Here is an 18,053-nt window from a genome sequence, read left to right as displayed (position 1 = left end):
TCTAAAAATTAATAAGGCATTTAAGAATTATTTTTTTAACAAATGTGTTTAATATGACATAAAATAATAATAAGATATTGATACAAGTTTATATCTCTAACATATTTCGGGCTATTGCTTTAAGTATAATTAAAACCCTAGTTTTGAAACGCACTGTATGCACGTGGCCACCAGGCCTTATAAATGGCCGTGCCACGCCCATAAGGCGCAGGACATTAAACTCAATGAGTTGAAATTATTTGCAGCTGAAGGTCAACTAAATGCGGACCGAATGAATGGCGGGGGAATCTGGGAGAAAGTGGCTGGCGTGGAGTACCCACGGTTGGATGGTCCTCGAGGGTGTGGCTGCTCGGGCGCCATTAAAGACAACTTCCGCAAACAATAAATTCTGCTTACCAACGAAAACCGGCTGCCTGATGGCGCAACGGAACCCAAAAATGGCTTGGTGGATGCTAAGAGCTTAAGCGCTATTTTTTATACACAAAAAATATATTCTAGAGTTTGCTTCCCAGCGAACTGGTGTCGATTAAGCTGTTATACATTCTGGTGTTTTAGTTAGAGCTTCGCAGCTTAATTTCTTTTTTTGTTGCTTCAAAAGTGGTCTGAGTTTTTGGCTTGCTAAATGTGCACGGTTGCGTTAATTTGTATGGATTATTTATGGTGGCCGCTGCCGTTTCTGCTGCTGGCAGCAAATGCGGCCACAAAGGAAGTGAAGCTGGCAAAACTCGAGTTCGTTCTGGAAAACCCGGATGAGCTGCAAGTTTTCCAAAAGTTTGCAGCCTCACGAGTGCCAACTAAAATTTATGGTGCTGTTTTCAAAGTTGGCAGCGCAACGCTTCGGCTCGCGCACATTTAATTTCCCTCACTGTACAAAATCAATTAACAAGAAATGAATCGACAAGTTCGACATCGAATTGATATCAGTTTGGTTTTCTTCTCCGGCCAAAGATGTTGCCAGTTCTGGCGGCTCTTCAAATTATAAGTTTTTCCTATGGCCAGTACCAAAGTACAACAGAGGTTAAAAAATCTTTTTCACACTGCGAGGACATCATCAAAGATCCCGACTCCAATCTGGCCCTCAGTTTTCAATGCCTCGTAGCTAACTACAATTTAACTGCTACCCTTGAGGATGTTTTGTTCAAAATGGATCAGATTCAGAAGCATTTGAATCGAATTTCCCTGGAGGAGCTGACATACAAGCCATCGCCTTTTAAAAATATAGATGATATTCTGGAGATGTCAGTTGATATTTCCAAAACAGATTGCCAGACAAGGCAACAAATTCTGCAAGGCATACGTCGAAAACTGGAATGGCATAATCTGATGAATGAAAAGGCAACCACACTCTTTGCCTGGCCTACGGAATCGAGTATACATAATCCCCAGATTTCCCAACAATATTCAAAAATTCAACGAAGGGCCGAACACTCAAATGTTTTGAGTGAAGTGCGTTGCCTGCTGGCAAAGGCCATTGAACTAAAAGGTAATAAATTAAGCTTTTAACCTTTTGTTGGCTCAATTGATTGCGACAATTAAAAAGGCACAAAAGCGGCGACAGGTGCGAAAAGTGCCCAGGGGGACGGGGCCACTGCATATAAATTGTAAATAAATATGTGAGCATCTCGCCGCACAATGGCACGCAATCAGCAAGCCTGAAGCGAAACTCTATCACAGAGGTGACTGATGCACTGGAAGAAACTGCACATGATAAGAGCTTATTCTTAATATCAAAAAATATATTTCTAAAACAGTTTATGGATCCTTTTAAAAATTATTGATTTGATTATCTTTAAATATTTTTCTTTCTTACAGTATCTTATGCTGATTTTAACGACGAATTCTAAAAATGCACTTAGAAAAGGCTTCAAAGATGCTTTCTCTCACTTATATTTTAATAATATATATATATGGTACTCCCTACTACTGTAAAAGCTGAGTCCCGCAATCTTTTATAATTATTTTTATTGAAATATACTTCTGCAGCAACAAAACTTCAAGTTTCAATTAAATCATAAAAAAACTTTTTTTATTATTAAGGTCCTAGTTATAAGGTTTTTTTATTTTCTTATATCTTAGTTAGAATTTTTGTAGATGGTTAATTCTTATACAAAGCAGTTTTACATTCGGTTAATATTTTTTTGGACGTGTTGAGTAGAACCTGCTGTGCTGGCACAAAAACCTGCGGTCACATGTGCCATGAGGAGCAGCCTTTTGGCCTCGTTTTTAAATTGAAATCTCAGCAGCAAACGCTGGACATTCTCCTCCCCGTGGACAGGGAAAGGGAGAAAGTTGTCTCCGCATTTCACCCGTCCTTGGTGAGCTTTAAATAATTGCTTAGAAGCCGAGCAGCACACACTCGTAACAATAATAACCGCCCAAGCACTCGGACTATGATAATAATAGCAAATAGAACCTGCCGCAGATGGAGCTGCCACTCGGCCAGCCCCCCTTTTCCCACATAAGCCTTTGGCTTATGACCCCTACTGCAAATGCATTTCACTCCCTATATGTATGTAGTGTGGCAGAGTAAAAGTGGCGAAGGGATAGATAGCGTGGTATGCTCGCTTTTAATGGGCCGTATAAAATAATTTAATGACCAGCCGGAGACGAGGGCGTCTCCTGGTAATGAGCAAAACGATTGGGGCCACTAAAGCGGGTGACTGTAAATGATATAAGTGGGATGTTGTGGTGCAGATAGCCGTGACAACTAAGATTTTCATATATCTAAAACAATTTCAATGGTTGTTCTATTAAAGCAGAGATGGCAAAACAGTTTTACCCTCCCAAGCATGAAGATATTATAAAATCAAAAGATAACTCTATGGAAAGCCTGAAAAAATTGCAAAGAAAAACATTTAAAGATCAATTCAAAGAAAATTTAAGAATACAAAAATAGGTTGTTATAATTATTTTAAAATTCTTTTGTATTGCTCTGCGGTCCTTTTATCCCCTTTATTATTTTCTGAATTTAAATAGCTATTTTTAAACTTTTCTCTCGAGCATCTTGCACCCTAATCTGCAGAAATTCTCCATTGGTTGCCTTAAGTCTACCCTAATTAGGTTATTCTTGGCCCGCCATAAGGAATTCTCCGCCCAATCCCCTTTTAAAGGGACCTTAAAAAACTGAATTAATTTCAAGTACTTTTATATCCCTTGAATTTCCTTGCGTTTTTGGCTCGCCATCTTGGTGTGTCCCTTATATCCTGACTTTTCCCCCATTAATTTTACTGTCTTCGTTTCTGGTCATTTTCTGCAAAATAGTTGCGCTTTATTTCCAGCCAACTCTGTCGCTGAAGTGACAGCTGTCCTCACCTCCACTTCCGCTAGAATGTCAATAAAAATTCAATTACGTTTTCCGCCGAAGAAGAAAAGTTGCCGCTGAAAATACGTTTTCTTTATGGCCTTCTGTTTCCATTTAAAATTGCCGGCTCTTTGTCGGGGGCGATTTTGTTTGCCATCCTGATCGATTTGTGATGCTGGAATTGGGGTAGCGAAATCAGAGACACAGGCACTTATATTTAATGGCCTAATTATGTAACCAAGCGCCCACACATAAATAGGCTGAGTAAATAATCATAATCATCAGTGCCTCGGCGTTCGGGGGAAAAACCATAAAGTTCTCTGGGTTCAAATAAAAATAAATTGCGCTTGGGCAATTTGGCGGAAACGATTTTCTGGCCTGAACACATATGTTTATACTACACTTTTCTTCTTGCTGTAGGTGGTTAAATAGTTGGGCCAAGTTTATGCTGATGATGCCGAAGGTCGTCGGGCATTAAACCAAATTTTATGTCGCCTTTTAGCAGGTAATATCAAAGAGCCGAGATATATTTTGCCCGCTCTCTCACGCACAAAAAACTGTTATACTGGCCGTGGTGTTATACGGCAGAGGCTGCTGCATACTTACAGGCTCTTTTGCGGAAAATTTCAGTCTCCCCTAGCAAGTGCTCACGTGAGGACGGAAAAACTTTTGCTCATCGCTTCATTCGCCTCGCATTGGCAAGCCGCGTAAAATTCTCGTGAAAACAGGAAACAGGAAAACCACAGAAATTCTACAACCCCCTTAACCGTCAGAGGAAAAACCTCAAAGTTCTTGGGCTATCCGTATCAATCAGCGACTAAAGGCTTTGGTTTCTCTGTGAGTGTGTGCTTTTTGTGTGTGCGCTGTGTATTTAGTTGTGCCGGCTTTAATTAGCAGCTTTTCCTCTTTCTACCGCTGCCCTTGTGTGCGTAAGATTAATGAGGCAAAAGTGTTTTATCGTGTCGTGCGTTAAATATTTAATACAATATCAAATAAATGTTGCATAAGCAGCCTGTCATTCAGCATCTTGTGCCAAAATAAGTGTGTGCTTTCTGCTTCTAAGACAAGCAAATTCGGACAGACAGAAAGTGGACATATACGAATAGCAAACAAGTTGATCAAGTAAGTTTCGAGCATCAACTTGCACAAAAACAGTCTCGAATGTCGCCCATTTTGGCCTCTGTAACATCCTCCTTTGGACCATACTTCCGCTGAGATATCTTAGGCATTTTCACATTTCCCAAACGCATTTAAAACATTTTTATGGCCCATTCTTGCATTATTTCCGACATAAAAAAATCGTTTTCCAGGTAGATAATTTTGATTTGATATTCGTGTAATTTCGTCGTTTGTTATTTGGTTGAATTCCTTTGTTGATGGCCTGCCAGGGAATTTCGATTTGCTTTTACCCTTCATTTATTTCCAGCTGGAGGTGAAAATAATGGGAGAAATGCCCGCAAAATACTTTTGCATCTACAGGACTCCGGGGCCGGTTTTCATTTCAAATTGCTCGCATTAAGGGGCCACCCCGGGCATCTCAACCCCCTTTATAGCACCCGCATCCCTTGCATCTGTATATAGATATCTCCCCTTATTGCCCAACGCAGGGAACGAAATTAATTGTAACCAAACGTTTTGCTGCTTACCGCAAACTTACTTTTATCCTAGTTCATTTGCCACGCCCCTATTCCCACGGAATGGACACACTCTCACATTTAAATAAATGCACAGCGGGTACAACACACGCAAATAAACACTGAAAAAATAGTCAGGTTTTATAATCAAGATGAGGAGTTCTCGGATAAGAAGACTTATTTATGCTCAAAAAAAAAAATTGAAAAATTTTCATCTCTTTTTTAAGATCATTTCATCTTAAAAAGCAGACTCATAAGTAATTTCGTCTTGATTTTAAGAACGTTTACATTTTTAATAATAATATTTGAAATTGTTCTTCTGCCTTTTCTCAGTGTTTTTTAAAAGTTAGAAGCTTTTAAAAATTAAAATCAAAATGTTTAATTTAAAAATCCTTTTCTGAGTGTAGTTAAACAAACACGTGAACACGTACACGGGGAGGCATGCGGCAGCATCCCAACTAAGTAAATAATGCGTAAAACAAGTCAAGCGTTTTACAAACCCACCCATTTCACCACCCCCTTCCCCGTTAAATAGGGGGTTTTCACTGCGAAATGGGGAGTTTCCCCATTTAGAAACTGTAGAAACAGTCAATTGTAAAATTGCTGCAGCCAACAAAGCGTGGCGAGGAAGCTAAGCGATGTTGCCTGATGTTGCTGATGGCAAGGATTGCTGGATTGCAGTGTTCCTGGAACAAGGTTTTCTCCGGTGGCCCTGTGTACGTAATTCATTATTATGCCGACGAAGGCAAGGAGGCAAAAGGAAGCCAGAAGCAGGAAAAAATATTTGCGCACATGTGGCTAAAGTTTTCTTCACTTCAGTCGGCTCCTGTTAACGCTAAAATTGTCTGTCACTTTGAGGCTTCCGTCATGAGCAGGATAAAAGATGTGGGAAAAATATGAAAACGAAAGATGAGTCTACCCATTGCTCCGCTGCCTTTTGTTTGAGAAACAAGGATATTAAAAACTAACATTGTTGGGTTTTACTTAAGCATTTTATGAATACTAAATAAATGTAGCTTAAGGTAAACGAATTAAATGGAACTTAGCTTATGTGACCAATCTTATTAAATTTTAAAATAGTGTGACCAACTAACTTTTCAATATACAGGTCTTGTATAAGTTTTACTTTTATACACCCAATTAAAAACTGTCATGGGACTTTCAAATAATGAAAAATATAATAAAGTTCACCTGATTTTCAGCCAAAATTAAACTGTCAAAGAAATACGAAGAAGTTTACAATTTAACAACAAACGAGAACAATACACAAATGGCACATCAAATAAAAGTTTGTTTCGCTCATTTTTGTGTGACTTGTTTTCACAGTGACCCACCAAAAAGTTTTCCATTTTTTACAACAGTCCTCCAAAAATTGTGTGCCATAAATCACGGGGCGTAAACGTGCCACCCCCACATATAAGGACTAACAAAGAGAAAACTTGCACTATAATTTGGTATAAGCAGCAATTACTTTAAAAAAACTCAGAAACTTGACTTGTTTAGCCATCCGATGAAAAACTTTATTGTGAACTATATTTCAACGGCTCCATTTGCAGTTATTTACATGAGAAAGCAAACATTTTTTGGGGTGGCAGACTGATGGGCACGGGTTGCATATGTTTTCTTATTTTCTGCATACTTGCGACATCAAATTTTTGCAGAAGACTTGTAAAATGTATTTCGGACAATATGCAAAATGATACTTCGCATCTAGCCAGCATGTGCCTTACTTTCTCACAGAATTCCAATAAAATAAAAAAGGAATTTAAGTACAAGATATGTATCTGAGATTCTATGAGCCAGCAATTTGTGGGTATTTCTGTCACAACTTGTTTTGTTAAAAATGTCCATTGCAGTCTATGCAAATTTCACGATTTTCATTTTGACATATTCGTTTGTCGCATTTATCGCATAAACATTTTTCATTTATATCTCAGCACTTTCATTCATTTAAAATCTTACCCAACCCTTTTTATATTTTCACATAATTTTCTTTATTATGCTCTCCACTTTCGGGCATCATCCATCTTAATCGCTTTAACTTCTTTGGGTGGTTTTTCATCTCGTTTTCCACTCTTTTTCCTTTTCTAATAAGCCTAATGGCATTGCTGTAGCCATTATTTCAAGGAAAGCGTACAAATATAATTTATTCCACATAAACTTGATTAAATGCTTCTCTTTTCCACTTTCCCCATTGCATTAGCATACAAAAAGGGGAAATCGAAAATCCTACTTAAGTTCTTTCTTTCTGAAAAACAGTAAAATTTCCGCACACGCAGACCACATGAAAAAAAAAACCGGGAAGAAACAAAAAAAAAGTCCGAATACTCCTTTTGTAGATGATGATGGTCCTGGCTGAAATCCGCTTAGAAAAGTATACTTACATCCTGGCAACCGCCACCTGCCATTGTGAACCGTCTATCCATCAGGCACTTGGACGAAAACCCCATTCAATCAGACATATCATCAATCATGCCCAACATATTTCCAGTGATGCCAACGCGAATGACAACGAAAATTGTTGAACCAACACATCGTAAATGTCGCATTCAAATCGCAAAAAGAAAATCAGCAAATCGATGCAAAAATTCCGCAAAATTTCAATCACTCGGTTGAATACGATTTGTGGGTGCGCGGGCTGAATTGCTTTCCATATCAAGCATTTGGGTTAACAAACTCATTAGGTGTTTGGCATCATTATGCAAGTCGAGATGCAGAGGCGCACAGAATCACTTAAAGAAGGGTTCGATTTTCTGTAGCCACAAAAAAAATATGAAACATTAATATGTTAGGAAATGTTTATGATTTTTAAAATTAAAACGTGTTCTGTAAAAAACAGTGGTAAAATATTTTAAAACAAAAAAGTATTTTTTAATTTCAGCTTTGTTAACTGTGGTCTTCTAAAAGTACTTATGTTATTTTCAAGCTGATATATTAAATTATATTGGATACAAATTTTTAAAAATGTATATCTTAATGAGAAAATGTTTTTTTGAAGTGCATATACACGCACCCATTAAGTATGCGCCGTGTGGTTCCACTTCCGCGTATCAATGCCGTCACAATGACGCTCTAGCTGCTGCTACTGATGCTCCATTTAGCGTAAAAACATTTAAGCCAACAAAAGCAGATACCAAACTCACACACCCCCATCTAAGTGGCACACACAAACACATAAGGAATTTTTTTCTGATGCTTACAAAAAAAACCAAGTTATGGTGAAGGTCAGCCCGTTGCTACGTTTTTTGGCCTAAACCCATGGCCTTTTGGTGTTGTTCTTGTTGCTTCTCATATAACTAGTTAAATTGTTGTTGCCACTGCCATTGCATCCGCCCTTTCATCTTACAGCTCTTTAGCTCTCTTCGATCATGCGCCCTTTGACCTTTCGCGTAGCACACTTTTTGTGATGCTGTCTTGGACTTTTGCTGGCCGTATAACAGTTTAACAATTGCAGACTTTTGGGCGCTGCTGCTCTGCTTTCCTGCATTTATGTTGCCTTCCTTGGTTTTATTTTTAAAACTTTTTTTGTGGCCACAGGGACACAGGAAAAACTTTTATTAACATTTTTTACTTTTATTTTGATTTAGGTTTTTGCGCGTCAAATTGCCAGTGGCGCCAAAAGGGGAAAACGCAATGCAAAAACCACAAATAAAATTATACGAATACGTATGAGTTATGTTAGCCGGATCAACATGCATGGGATTAGATGTTGCCTCCGGTTGTAAATTGCAACTCTTGTAATATTTTTGCAAAGAAAACAAAAAACACAAGACCAACGAAAACGTTAAACTATTTTTCATGTCCCTTAAACGCAAATAAAGCAGTTGAAATTGTTAGTAATTTAGCTATAAACAAAGTTGGTTTCAAATATAATACAAATAGCATAATTCGACTGAGCAACAGAAAATATCTTATGAAATTCTTTTCACAGGAAATCCGAATTAATTTATATTAAAAATTTTTGAGGTTTGTAATTAAGCAAACAAATATTTGACAATTTTAATAACATATTTTGGCTCTCATGAGATTACATAGTTTGAAGACTATGAATTCCCTTGAATTTTTCATTTACCACCTTTCAGATTTCTTCAACCCTTATCAAATGGCTTTTGAAAATTCCTCCTGACATTGAGCATTTAGTTATGCTGAGTAGTGCTTAACCAGCAGTTCGTTTCAGCGCTCTGCACTTGAAACTTGAAAGTAATTGCCATTTTCTTGCGTGATTGAAGTCCTTGCACCAAGGATTTAAAAGAGGGATTTACATCCTTGCAATTGTCTCTTGAATCCACTTTAATAACTGAGACTCTCTCTAGACTTTTTATATTACCTAACACTGATGATCCCTTTGTCGTTTTAATGTCATTTTCATAATGCGACGCGGCACCTTCACATTTTTATTATCCCCGGAGTGGCCTGGGTAAATCCCTTTATCCCACCCGAGACTCATCCACCCACCCGAGACTCATCCACCCACCCGAGACTTTGGCAAACTTTTATGACGCGCTCTTCAAAGTCGCTTATGTTCACTGTGGAGCTGACAGGGCAAATGCGTATTTAATTCCACTGGTGTACCATCTGCCACGCCCACTTCATCGGGCGAAGCGATTGTTGTTGATGCGTTAACATTAATAAATGTCAGCGCGTTTTCCGCTGCACTGCCAAAAAGACAGACCTTTCCGCACACCGACCCTAAGTTTTACATATTGCATACTTTTGTGCGTCATTAGGGTGTCAGACATAAAGGGACGTCACGGTAGAGAGGATAGTTCACTGGTAAAAATTATGTTTTATTACCAAAAAAACTATTTATTCAAAATAAAGTTGGGACAATAACTATTTAGGTGCCCAGTTTAAATAATATAAATGTTTAAACGAAAGATAATGGATTTTTTGTGGAATGCTCTATTATAGGCTTCCTATCATGCTTTCTATAATGCTTCCTTTCATATTCATAAGCTAAGCTAAAAAGTCCATAAATTGTTATTAGTTTTCAAAATTATGTGGTATGTTATAATTATAATATTTTGTCTGCTAATTGCTTAAATTATCTAGGAAATTTTCTAAGAGGCTTAATGACGTATTTTCCCCAAGTGTGAGACAGAGAACAGATGCTGATTGTCAGAGCGTCTTAAATTAATTAGTCCCATTTTTCGTCTCACTCAATCTCCGGGGCTGGCCGTCTCTTTCACAGACTATTCTCTTTGAAAAGTTGGTGACAAGTAGATTTTCGTCATGGGCCATTTTTCTTGGGGATATCGTGACCAAACGAAATTCCTTAGGCCTTGGCCATAATCGGCTTATGCCAGAGCAGTGCAAATTGATAAATGCTTCGGAAAGGAAAATATTTGACAGTTGTTGTGTCAATCAATCAGACTAATGATGAATTTCAACTAACTTTAAACGTCAATTAAAAAATCAAATGAATGCACCCACAGGGCTGAATGACTTTTTGATTGCCTGCCAAAGGGGGAAGTACATACATATGTATGCAAATCATTCCATTTGGCCAACTAAGCTGCAGCTTATTGTGACTAACACACACTCATGTGTTAGCCAGGATTTCCCTTTTTTCTCGTCCTTTTTTTCTATGAACCTCTTGCAATTTTCGTTCGAGAGCTGCAACTTTTCAATTTGCCTCTGATGGAAAATCAGTTGGGGGGAAATCCAACTACATATTTGCCTTCAATTTAAGTGATGAGAACATTTCGTTTCTGCCAATTTCCTCCCCGTCCCCAAATAACTCAATTATTTATATATTGGCTGGGAGTTCGACCAACTTTGGTGAAGCGAGATAAAAAGAGTGAAAGCTGAAGCAAACTAGAACTAAGTTTACTTAACCGATTTATAAGGCAATTAGAGGGGAATTGGGAGTGAACAAATTGAACTGCAAATTTGTAGTTCTATTAGGAAATAGAGCCAATAAACTTTGGCCCTGCCTAGGAATATTAAGAATTTTGGCTTCCCAAATTACCAAAAAGAAGATTAAAAATATATATATTTATCTCTTTTCCCTTAACTACGAAAGTACATTAATCAATTTTATATCTCTAACACCAAGAATGGTTGAAATATTTAAAAACACATGTAAACCCGAATTTATTTCGAAATGACATTATATAACATGCACTTTCAGCTAACCCAATGATAGGCAAAACATTTTCAATTGAAAACGTAATCTGTGACCTGTTTTTGTCAGTTGGCTAACAGAAAAAAATCTAACCAATAAATGCAGTTGCGAAAAAGCCGCAAAATTGGGGCACAAAAACTATATACAAGAAATAAATAGAATGCGGGTCGATGGCACTGACATATACAGCAATCATTTGATTGCAACTTTCAATAAAAAGGCAAACAAGAATTCCTCTGCTCCACATTCAATGGCAAACAAATGAATGCAAATGGACAGGGGTCTGGGATAAAAAAAGACCAGTGTTCAAATGCCAGATGATGGGTACTTCAGTGACTTTCGATATCCTGACCATTCCACTCATCCGGATGACTACTAAAGGAAAGTAGAAATTAAAAACACTCAAGCTGTGTGTTATCCAGTCAGCCACTAGAGGACGAGATTGAAGATTGCCAAAGGACTGGAATCGGACCAAGGATAAGTGCATAAGTCCTGCCGGGAGTCATGCAAAAGTGGAAACAAAAAAAAATAAAACTCAACTGGGGAAATCAATATTACGCAGACTGGCAGACGAGTAGATATCATCCTACCTATCCTTTAGATGAGTGGAATGTGAGTTCAACTGTTGCACAGACACTTGCCACCGGTTGGAATTGCCACTTGACAAATTTCCAAGCCGCCCCCTCTTTTACCTCCATCAGTCACAAAACTTTTCCCGGTAACTTGGTCCGGCATGAAAATCACCCAAACATATAGGGGCAGAAAAGTTGTTCCTTCCACGGAACTACGGAACTTGACCAACCATTTCACATGGCTAATCGTCAAATACCAGGGACATGCGATCTCGATTCCCGACATGTCTCTCTCATTAAAAAGTAAAATAAACAGCCGTAAAAAACTTTCCGAATCAAATGTGAACGGGAAAGCGGAAAGCAACAGCCAAAAACAGTGCGGCAAAAATAAAAAAAAAACGAAAAATAGTAGAGAAAAAACACTTGAGAAAGCAGCAAAAGTTTTCCATTTATAACGAGCTCAGGCTCTCCAATGGATTTCAGAGGGCAGAGTTCAGGGGGCAAAGACTGAATGGATGGCCTGACTGCTGTACAAATAGAAACAGCACCGACCGCCGGGCTTAGTCATAAGCGAGAGTTGAGCGCGAGTTTTTGCCAGGGCATACATACATGTGCACTGACAGAAAAAAACCAGGCAAAAAAATAATTAGTCGATTACTAGTTACACATTTTCTTTTGACGCTTAAATTTGTCGGATATCTTATCTTCAAATAAATTATTGTACTATCAATGTGACCAAATTCGTTTATTTACATTGAAGAGTGACCAAACACTCTGTATTTAAACGCTCAAAGTATTTTCTAGAATTTGTAATATATTGATTGATTAAAAAATAATTAAAATTATAAAATAATTAAACTATGTAACTGACAATTATTGGCTCGTTTTTGCTTATTTGTAAAATATTTTTTTGAACAGTGCCACCATCTAGAAGGCCATGCATCTTAAGCTGTCTGATTTTCAATGTGTGCTTGGCCAAACTTTAAATGTGGCGGTAATGAAATTGTTGGCAGCAAATGTTGTCAACACCAATACCAAAATACCTCCCATATACACATAAGGGTTTCATATACGGACCCACACTCAGACAGACATCATCAACACCATTTTATGACATGGTTCAGGCGATGGCATCCTGCAGATTCGCCGAAGCCGAAAAGTTCTTTAAAATACCAGCCCAACTAAAACAACAAATACTTGGGAAACTTTGAGCTGAAACTGAGGATAGATATAGAAACATTTTGTGGTTGCGTTACAGTTACCGCGTAAAATTCCAAGCAAACGTCAACATTAAAACAAATATAATTTTCCTTTTGATTAGGGGAAAGTTTTTGGAAGACTCTGTGTTAACTTGATTAAGGAGGTAAATTTGTGGCCTCTTAAAATGTACTGTGGGTTCACATTCTGGAATCATCGGAAATACTTAAAAATGTTGACCTTCTTTTAAACAAAAAATATGAATTTAGATTATAAACGAATTAATTTACAATCTCATCGAGGTACCCCACGTCTAAATCGGATTTCAATAGCTCAAGTAATGTTCGGTTTTGGGGTCCCATTCTGGAAGCCTTTGATCCTCTTTTAAAATAGTAAAACTTATGTAGATTTTTAAAAAATTTAATTACAAACTTATCGAGGTATATCACGTCTAAATCGGGATCGGGATCGGGAAATACGGACAAATCCGACAGGAAAATGGGCTAAAATTTTGACCCTCTTTGAAGTGAAAAAATTAAATTCTGAATATAAAAGAATTAAATTACAAACTCATAAAGGTATCCCACGACTAAATTGGAATACCATAACTCAAGTTATGGTGTCTAGAAGTCCTTTTTTGGGGTCTGTTCTGTAAACCCTTGGAAATACGGACAAATCCGACATGAAAATGGGCTAAAATTTTCACCCTCTTTAAAGCGAAAAATTTTAATTCAGATAATAAAAGAATTCAGTTACAAGCTCATAGAGGTATCCCACGTCTAAATTGGGATCCAATAACAGAAGTTATGGCATCTAGAAGTCCTTTTTTGGGGCCAGTTCTGTAAACCCTTGGAAATACGGACAAATCCGACATGAAAATGGCCTAAAATTTTGACCCTCTTTGAAGTGAAAAAATTGGATTCAGATAATAAAAGAGTTCTATTACAAACTCATAGAGGTATCCCTCGTTTTAATCGGAGTTAGATAACTAAAGTTATTGAACCTAGAAGTCAAGTCTTTGGGTCCATTCTACGGAAATTTCAGACATGAAAATGGCTCTATTTTAAACAGAACAATTTAATCTAAATTATTTGAGAACTTATTTAATAATTTATTCAGGTATTACAAAACTAAATCGGAATCAAATTGCTTAAGCTATAGAATCTAGAAAATCGGTTTTGAAGTGCATTCCGTAAAAATGATCAAGCTTAGTATATTGTTTAATTGTTGTAAATATAAATTTGGAAAATGTTGCAGCTGTTGCGGAATGCAAATGGAATGGTTTTCGACTCCCTTTATTCATCTGGATAACCCATTGCATTCATTGACGAGCGGGTTAAGTTTCGCGTTTAATTAGCCGCTTAACGCATTTGGACTCTATTAGTTTCCGCTTAAATTATGCAATGCGGTCGAGCATAATTCAGAAGACTTCTGTCAGCTTGAACCAGTCCCTACACTTGCATAGTAAGTAGATGATTACCATAATGGAGCTCAATGAATATTCAGCAGATGAATTAAATCCTTTTCGATAGATGGAGTGTAAGGTTAAAGTTAAAGTAAATCTGAAAATGGAATACGAATCTTAGAAATCTGCAAATTATTAAATATAGATTAAATATATATCTATACAAAAGTGTTCTTTATAAAATTTTTGAAAACAAATAAATAAATTAATCATTTATGATGTAGCAACCCTTGAAACGAACTTCCGACATTTAATATTTTTTAGCCCATGGACTCCGGCTATAGCCTCAGTTAAACCTTTGCTTCGAATGTGTCGTGTGCCTAGTCCGGCTTTTGAAAATATAGAAAAAAACACAATTTTTCTTTATAAAAATTATTTGTCGTGTTTCGTGTCTTTTGTTTAATGTTTGTGAATTGAGTTGTAGGATAGCGATTAAAGCGATTTATTTCCGAATGCACACCGCTTAACGAAAGACATTCCCAGTAGTAATCCTATTTCGGTGGACCACGAAATTCACAGTCGTAACTAAATTTGGTCCGAGCAGGCTATAAAGAAAGTCACCCGCAATGAACAAGCTGCGAAATGTTCTGAAATCTGTGGCCCAGCACTCCAGGAGTCTGCCCCAGCTGACCCAAATTCGTAATGCCTGCGGCCCGGAATCGAAGAGCGCCAAGGGCCTGGTGATCGGTGTTTATCAGAAGGAGGGCGACAATGATCCCAAGCTGACGCCCGCTGGCGAGAAGGTCAACGATCGTCTGCAGGGCAAGCTGCAGGAGCTGATCTGCGAGACCAAGATCACTGGTCGCCTGGGCAGGGGCAAGGTCTTCAACAACATAGATCCCGAATTTCGCAGTGTGGCAGTGGTTGGCGTCGGTCTCGAAGGCATTGGCTTCAACGAACTGGAAATGCTCGACGAGGGCATGGAGAATGTGCGTGTGGCGGCCGGTATAGGAGCCCGTTCGCTTCAGGAGATCGAGGTGACGGAGGTCTTTGTGGATGGCATGGACTATGCCGAACAGGCGGCCGAGGGTGCCGTCCTGGCCATTTGGCGGTACTGCGATCAGAACTCCAAGAGGAAGCCACCCCATATTCCCAAGCTGGAGCTGTACGAGTCGCCCGACTATGATAGCTGGACCCGGGGCGTCTTCAAGGCGGAGGCCCAGAACTTGGCCCGCAGGATGTGCGATACTCCAGCCTGCTGTATGACACCCACGCTCTTTGCCCAGGCCACCGTGGATGCCCTGTGCCCCTGCGGCATCACCGTGGAGATCCGCACCATGGAGTGGATCGAACAGCAGCGCCTGCACTCGTTCCTCATGATCGCCAAGGGCAGCTGTGAGCCGCCCGTCCTGATGGAGATCACCTATTGTGGCACCAATCCGGAGGATAAACCCATCTTGTTCCTGGGCAAGGGCATTACCTTTAACTCTGGAGCCATCAATCTGAGGCAGTGCAGGGGCATGGAGGAGTACAGGGCCTGTATGTCGGGAGCGGCTTCCTGTGTGGCCATGATGCGATGTTGTGCGGCTTTGTCTCTGCCCATCAATGTGTGTTGCATCATCCCGCTCTGCGAGAATATGCCCTCGGGAATGGCCTGCAAGCCAGGCGATGTGGTCACCCTGATGAATCACAAATCCCTGGCCGTGCGAGATCTGGACAAGGCTGGAGTGGTCGTGATGGCGGATCCCATGCTCTACGGCCAGAGCACCTATAAGCCCCGACTGGTGGTGGATGTGGCCACCTTGGGAACGGGCGTAAAGAAGGCCTTTGGCGGCGGTGCCACTGGCATATTCTCCAACTCTCACTACATCTGGAAGCAGTTCCAGTCCGCGGGAGCCCTCACCGGCGATCGGGTGTGGCGTCTGCCGCTGTGGAACTATTATAAGAAGCAGATCACCGATGAGATGGGCTATGACATGAGCAATAATGGCCGGGGACTGGCCAGTTCCTGCCTGGCGGCCGCTGTCCTCCACGAACTGGTTCCCTGCGTGGATTGGGCGCATCTGGACACCCGGGGCACTGGCATGCTGACAAAGCATGGACTGGTACCGTATCTCACCCGCAAGTACATGACTGGCAGGCCCACTCGCACCCTGGTGCAGTTCCTCTACCAAATGGCCTGTCCGGCTAACCAAAAATGAGGGAATATCTGAAGTGAGTCCGAGGAATCTGCAGAGAATGAAATCGTATGAGAAGCAGAAGTCCCCTTTGTCAGTGTATAGTGGGTGTGGAGCCCACTCCTGTGTATAGCGTTTTGTAGCCGTCTTGTGGAGTGATTAGTATTCCTGTCCAGTGTCCAAAGTTATACCAAAATTGTGTGTGAAATGTGTGTCAAGAATATAACAGCTTTTACAAATGTAAATAATTATTTTATTTCACACATCTCGAGGCGTCATTAAATCAACGCGTGCAAAAAAATTGTAAATCCACCCGGGGGCGCCAATTAAAATGTTTTTCCTTTCTAACCCAATTTCTGAATCCCTTCATGTTGTGAAATTACCATATTCTCTTTTGATTAAAGTCTGAAGGGCACACCTGCTCTTTTGGTTAAATTAAAGACCCTGAAATACGGGTAATGGCTAGCCTACCGCACGTTTCCCTTCCAATTAGACAAACAAATTTTCCCAATTTTCACACATTTGACACGTTTCAGCCATTTCGAAGCCATCAACACACCTCTGTGGTGGGAATGCAGGTCCGGGGCTCCGAGAACACTCTTGACTGGCAAAAGGATATTTACATTTCCACATGAGCTCGGCACCCCGCCCTGAGCCGTGTCTTTGTTGATGAAATTGCTCCGGGATATTACTTTGAATTATCATAAATAACAGAGTAAGGCAATGGCAACAGCGATATGTGTGCCAGTTCGTGTGTATCCTGCGGTTGGAGGACCAGGTGCTTCTTGCAACACATACAAGGGTTGGCTATTAAACCAGGCTATTTTCTCGTAGCTTACACTTAAATATTTTTATATATTATATTTATTTTAAATCTACATTTTTTTTATATATTAAAAAAAAAATTGTTGACTCAAAAGGAAAGCAACAAAATTGGAGTATTACAAAACTTTTCCGACAATTTTTCTTTTTTTCGTGATTGTGTAAAATAATTTTAGGAACTTTTTTTCCGAGTGTAGATCTATGATAACCAATAAAGTAGACGCAAATGTTCATCAGGTAACCGCTTTGCCTTACCCGAAATGTTTCTCTTACAATTTGAAAGCCACAAGCCACGGATGAGTTTCCAAGTTGCCGAAAAGTTTATTGAAAGCTTTTCACTTTTTTTGCTGGCAAATGGATTGGGGCAATCGGTTATGTGCGTTTCGGATTGCCAATTAAAAGTATTTGTACTCATCGATGTATTAAAATGAAGCAACGCGGCTTATACCGATTTTCCATTGATTGGCATTTAAAATTTCATTAAAATACTTTTCCGTTTTCACAGGCATACTTTCGAGCAATAAACGAAGGACACTCTCCTCGAGATGGTATTTTATGTATTATCCTTCTTTTTATGTAAGCTCGCATTTTTCCAAGCGAATGGGTATTAACCATTTTCGTCATTATCCAGTGGGCAGCAGTTACTACCGCACACGTGACCGTTGGACATTTATCTATAGATGTTCGCCTATGGAAAATCCTTGGTCTTTGGTCCTTGGTTCTTGGTCCTTGGGCCACACGTCCAGGCCACAACGTTTTCAATTTATTTCGCTTACCATGTGCGGGCGTGTTGGCAGCCATTAAATATATTGGATTGT

The 18,053-nt window shown here is 39.4% G+C and overlaps 3 protein-coding genes across 21 annotated transcripts in view; all 3 read left to right on the top strand.

Annotated features, from left to right (window-relative positions):
- Window positions 1-948: 948 nt before the first annotated feature.
- On the top strand, window positions 949-1,982 carry LOC122819041 (uncharacterized). 2 transcript variants are annotated; one of them, XM_044095092.2, is made up of 2 exons: window positions 949-1,483; window positions 1,813-1,982. In XM_044095092.2, exons 1-2 carry the CDS (start codon window positions 949-951, stop codon window positions 1,842-1,844), a joined length of 567 nt encoding a protein of 188 aa, XP_043951027.2. In that variant the 3' UTR covers window positions 1,845-1,982. The 2 variants fall into 2 exon arrangements, with proteins under 2 accessions (XP_043951027.2, XP_050742111.1); XM_050886154.1 differs by lacking the exon at window positions 1,813-1,982 and adding an exon at window positions 1,541-1,696.
- Window positions 1,983-3,970: 1,988 nt separating this feature from the next.
- The window catches only part of LOC108034786 (polyglutamine-repeat protein pqn-41), a 120,031-nt gene continuing 105,948 nt past the window's right edge, over window positions 3,971-18,053 (top strand). For 6 of the 18 annotated variants that reach the window (XR_001768736.2, XM_017109752.2, XM_017109757.2 and 3 more), the window contains exon 1: window positions 3,972-4,423. The gene's annotated coding sequence lies outside the window, so the exon portion shown is untranslated. Of the gene's footprint in view, window positions 4,424-18,053 lie in introns of all 18 variants that reach the window. The other 12 variants (XM_017109747.2, XM_017109751.2, XM_017109745.2 and 9 more) reach the window with 6 other exon arrangements.
- LOC108034788 (cytosol aminopeptidase) lies at window positions 14,577-16,661 on the top strand. Its single transcript, XM_017109772.3, has one exon. It carries the CDS (start codon window positions 14,863-14,865, stop codon window positions 16,435-16,437), a length of 1,575 nt encoding a protein of 524 aa, XP_016965261.1. The 5' UTR covers window positions 14,577-14,862; the 3' UTR covers window positions 16,438-16,661.

This window comes from Drosophila biarmipes, chromosome 3L (genome assembly GCF_025231255.1).
Source record: "Drosophila biarmipes strain raj3 chromosome 3L, RU_DBia_V1.1, whole genome shotgun sequence".
Taxonomy (NCBI): Eukaryota; Metazoa; Arthropoda; class Insecta; order Diptera; family Drosophilidae; genus Drosophila; species Drosophila biarmipes.
Note: the sequence above shows the minus strand (reverse complement) of the source record. Positions and strands in the feature narration are given on the sequence as shown.

What these genes read in the sequence shown, in the direction of transcription:
- LOC108034788 (XM_017109772.3), top strand. Translation starts at nt 14,863, where the DNA reads ATGAACAAGCTGCGAAATGTTCTGAAATCTGTGGCCCAGCACTCCAGG.
- LOC122819041 (XM_050886154.1), top strand. Translation starts at nt 949, where the DNA reads ATGTTGCCAGTTCTGGCGGCTCTTCAAATTATAAGTTTTTCCTATGGC. An exon ending in AAAGGCCATTGAACTAAAAG is followed by an intron (nt 1,484 to 1,540) that starts GTAATAAATTAA and finishes ACAATTAAAAAG; the next exon opens with GCACAAAAGCGGCGACAGGT.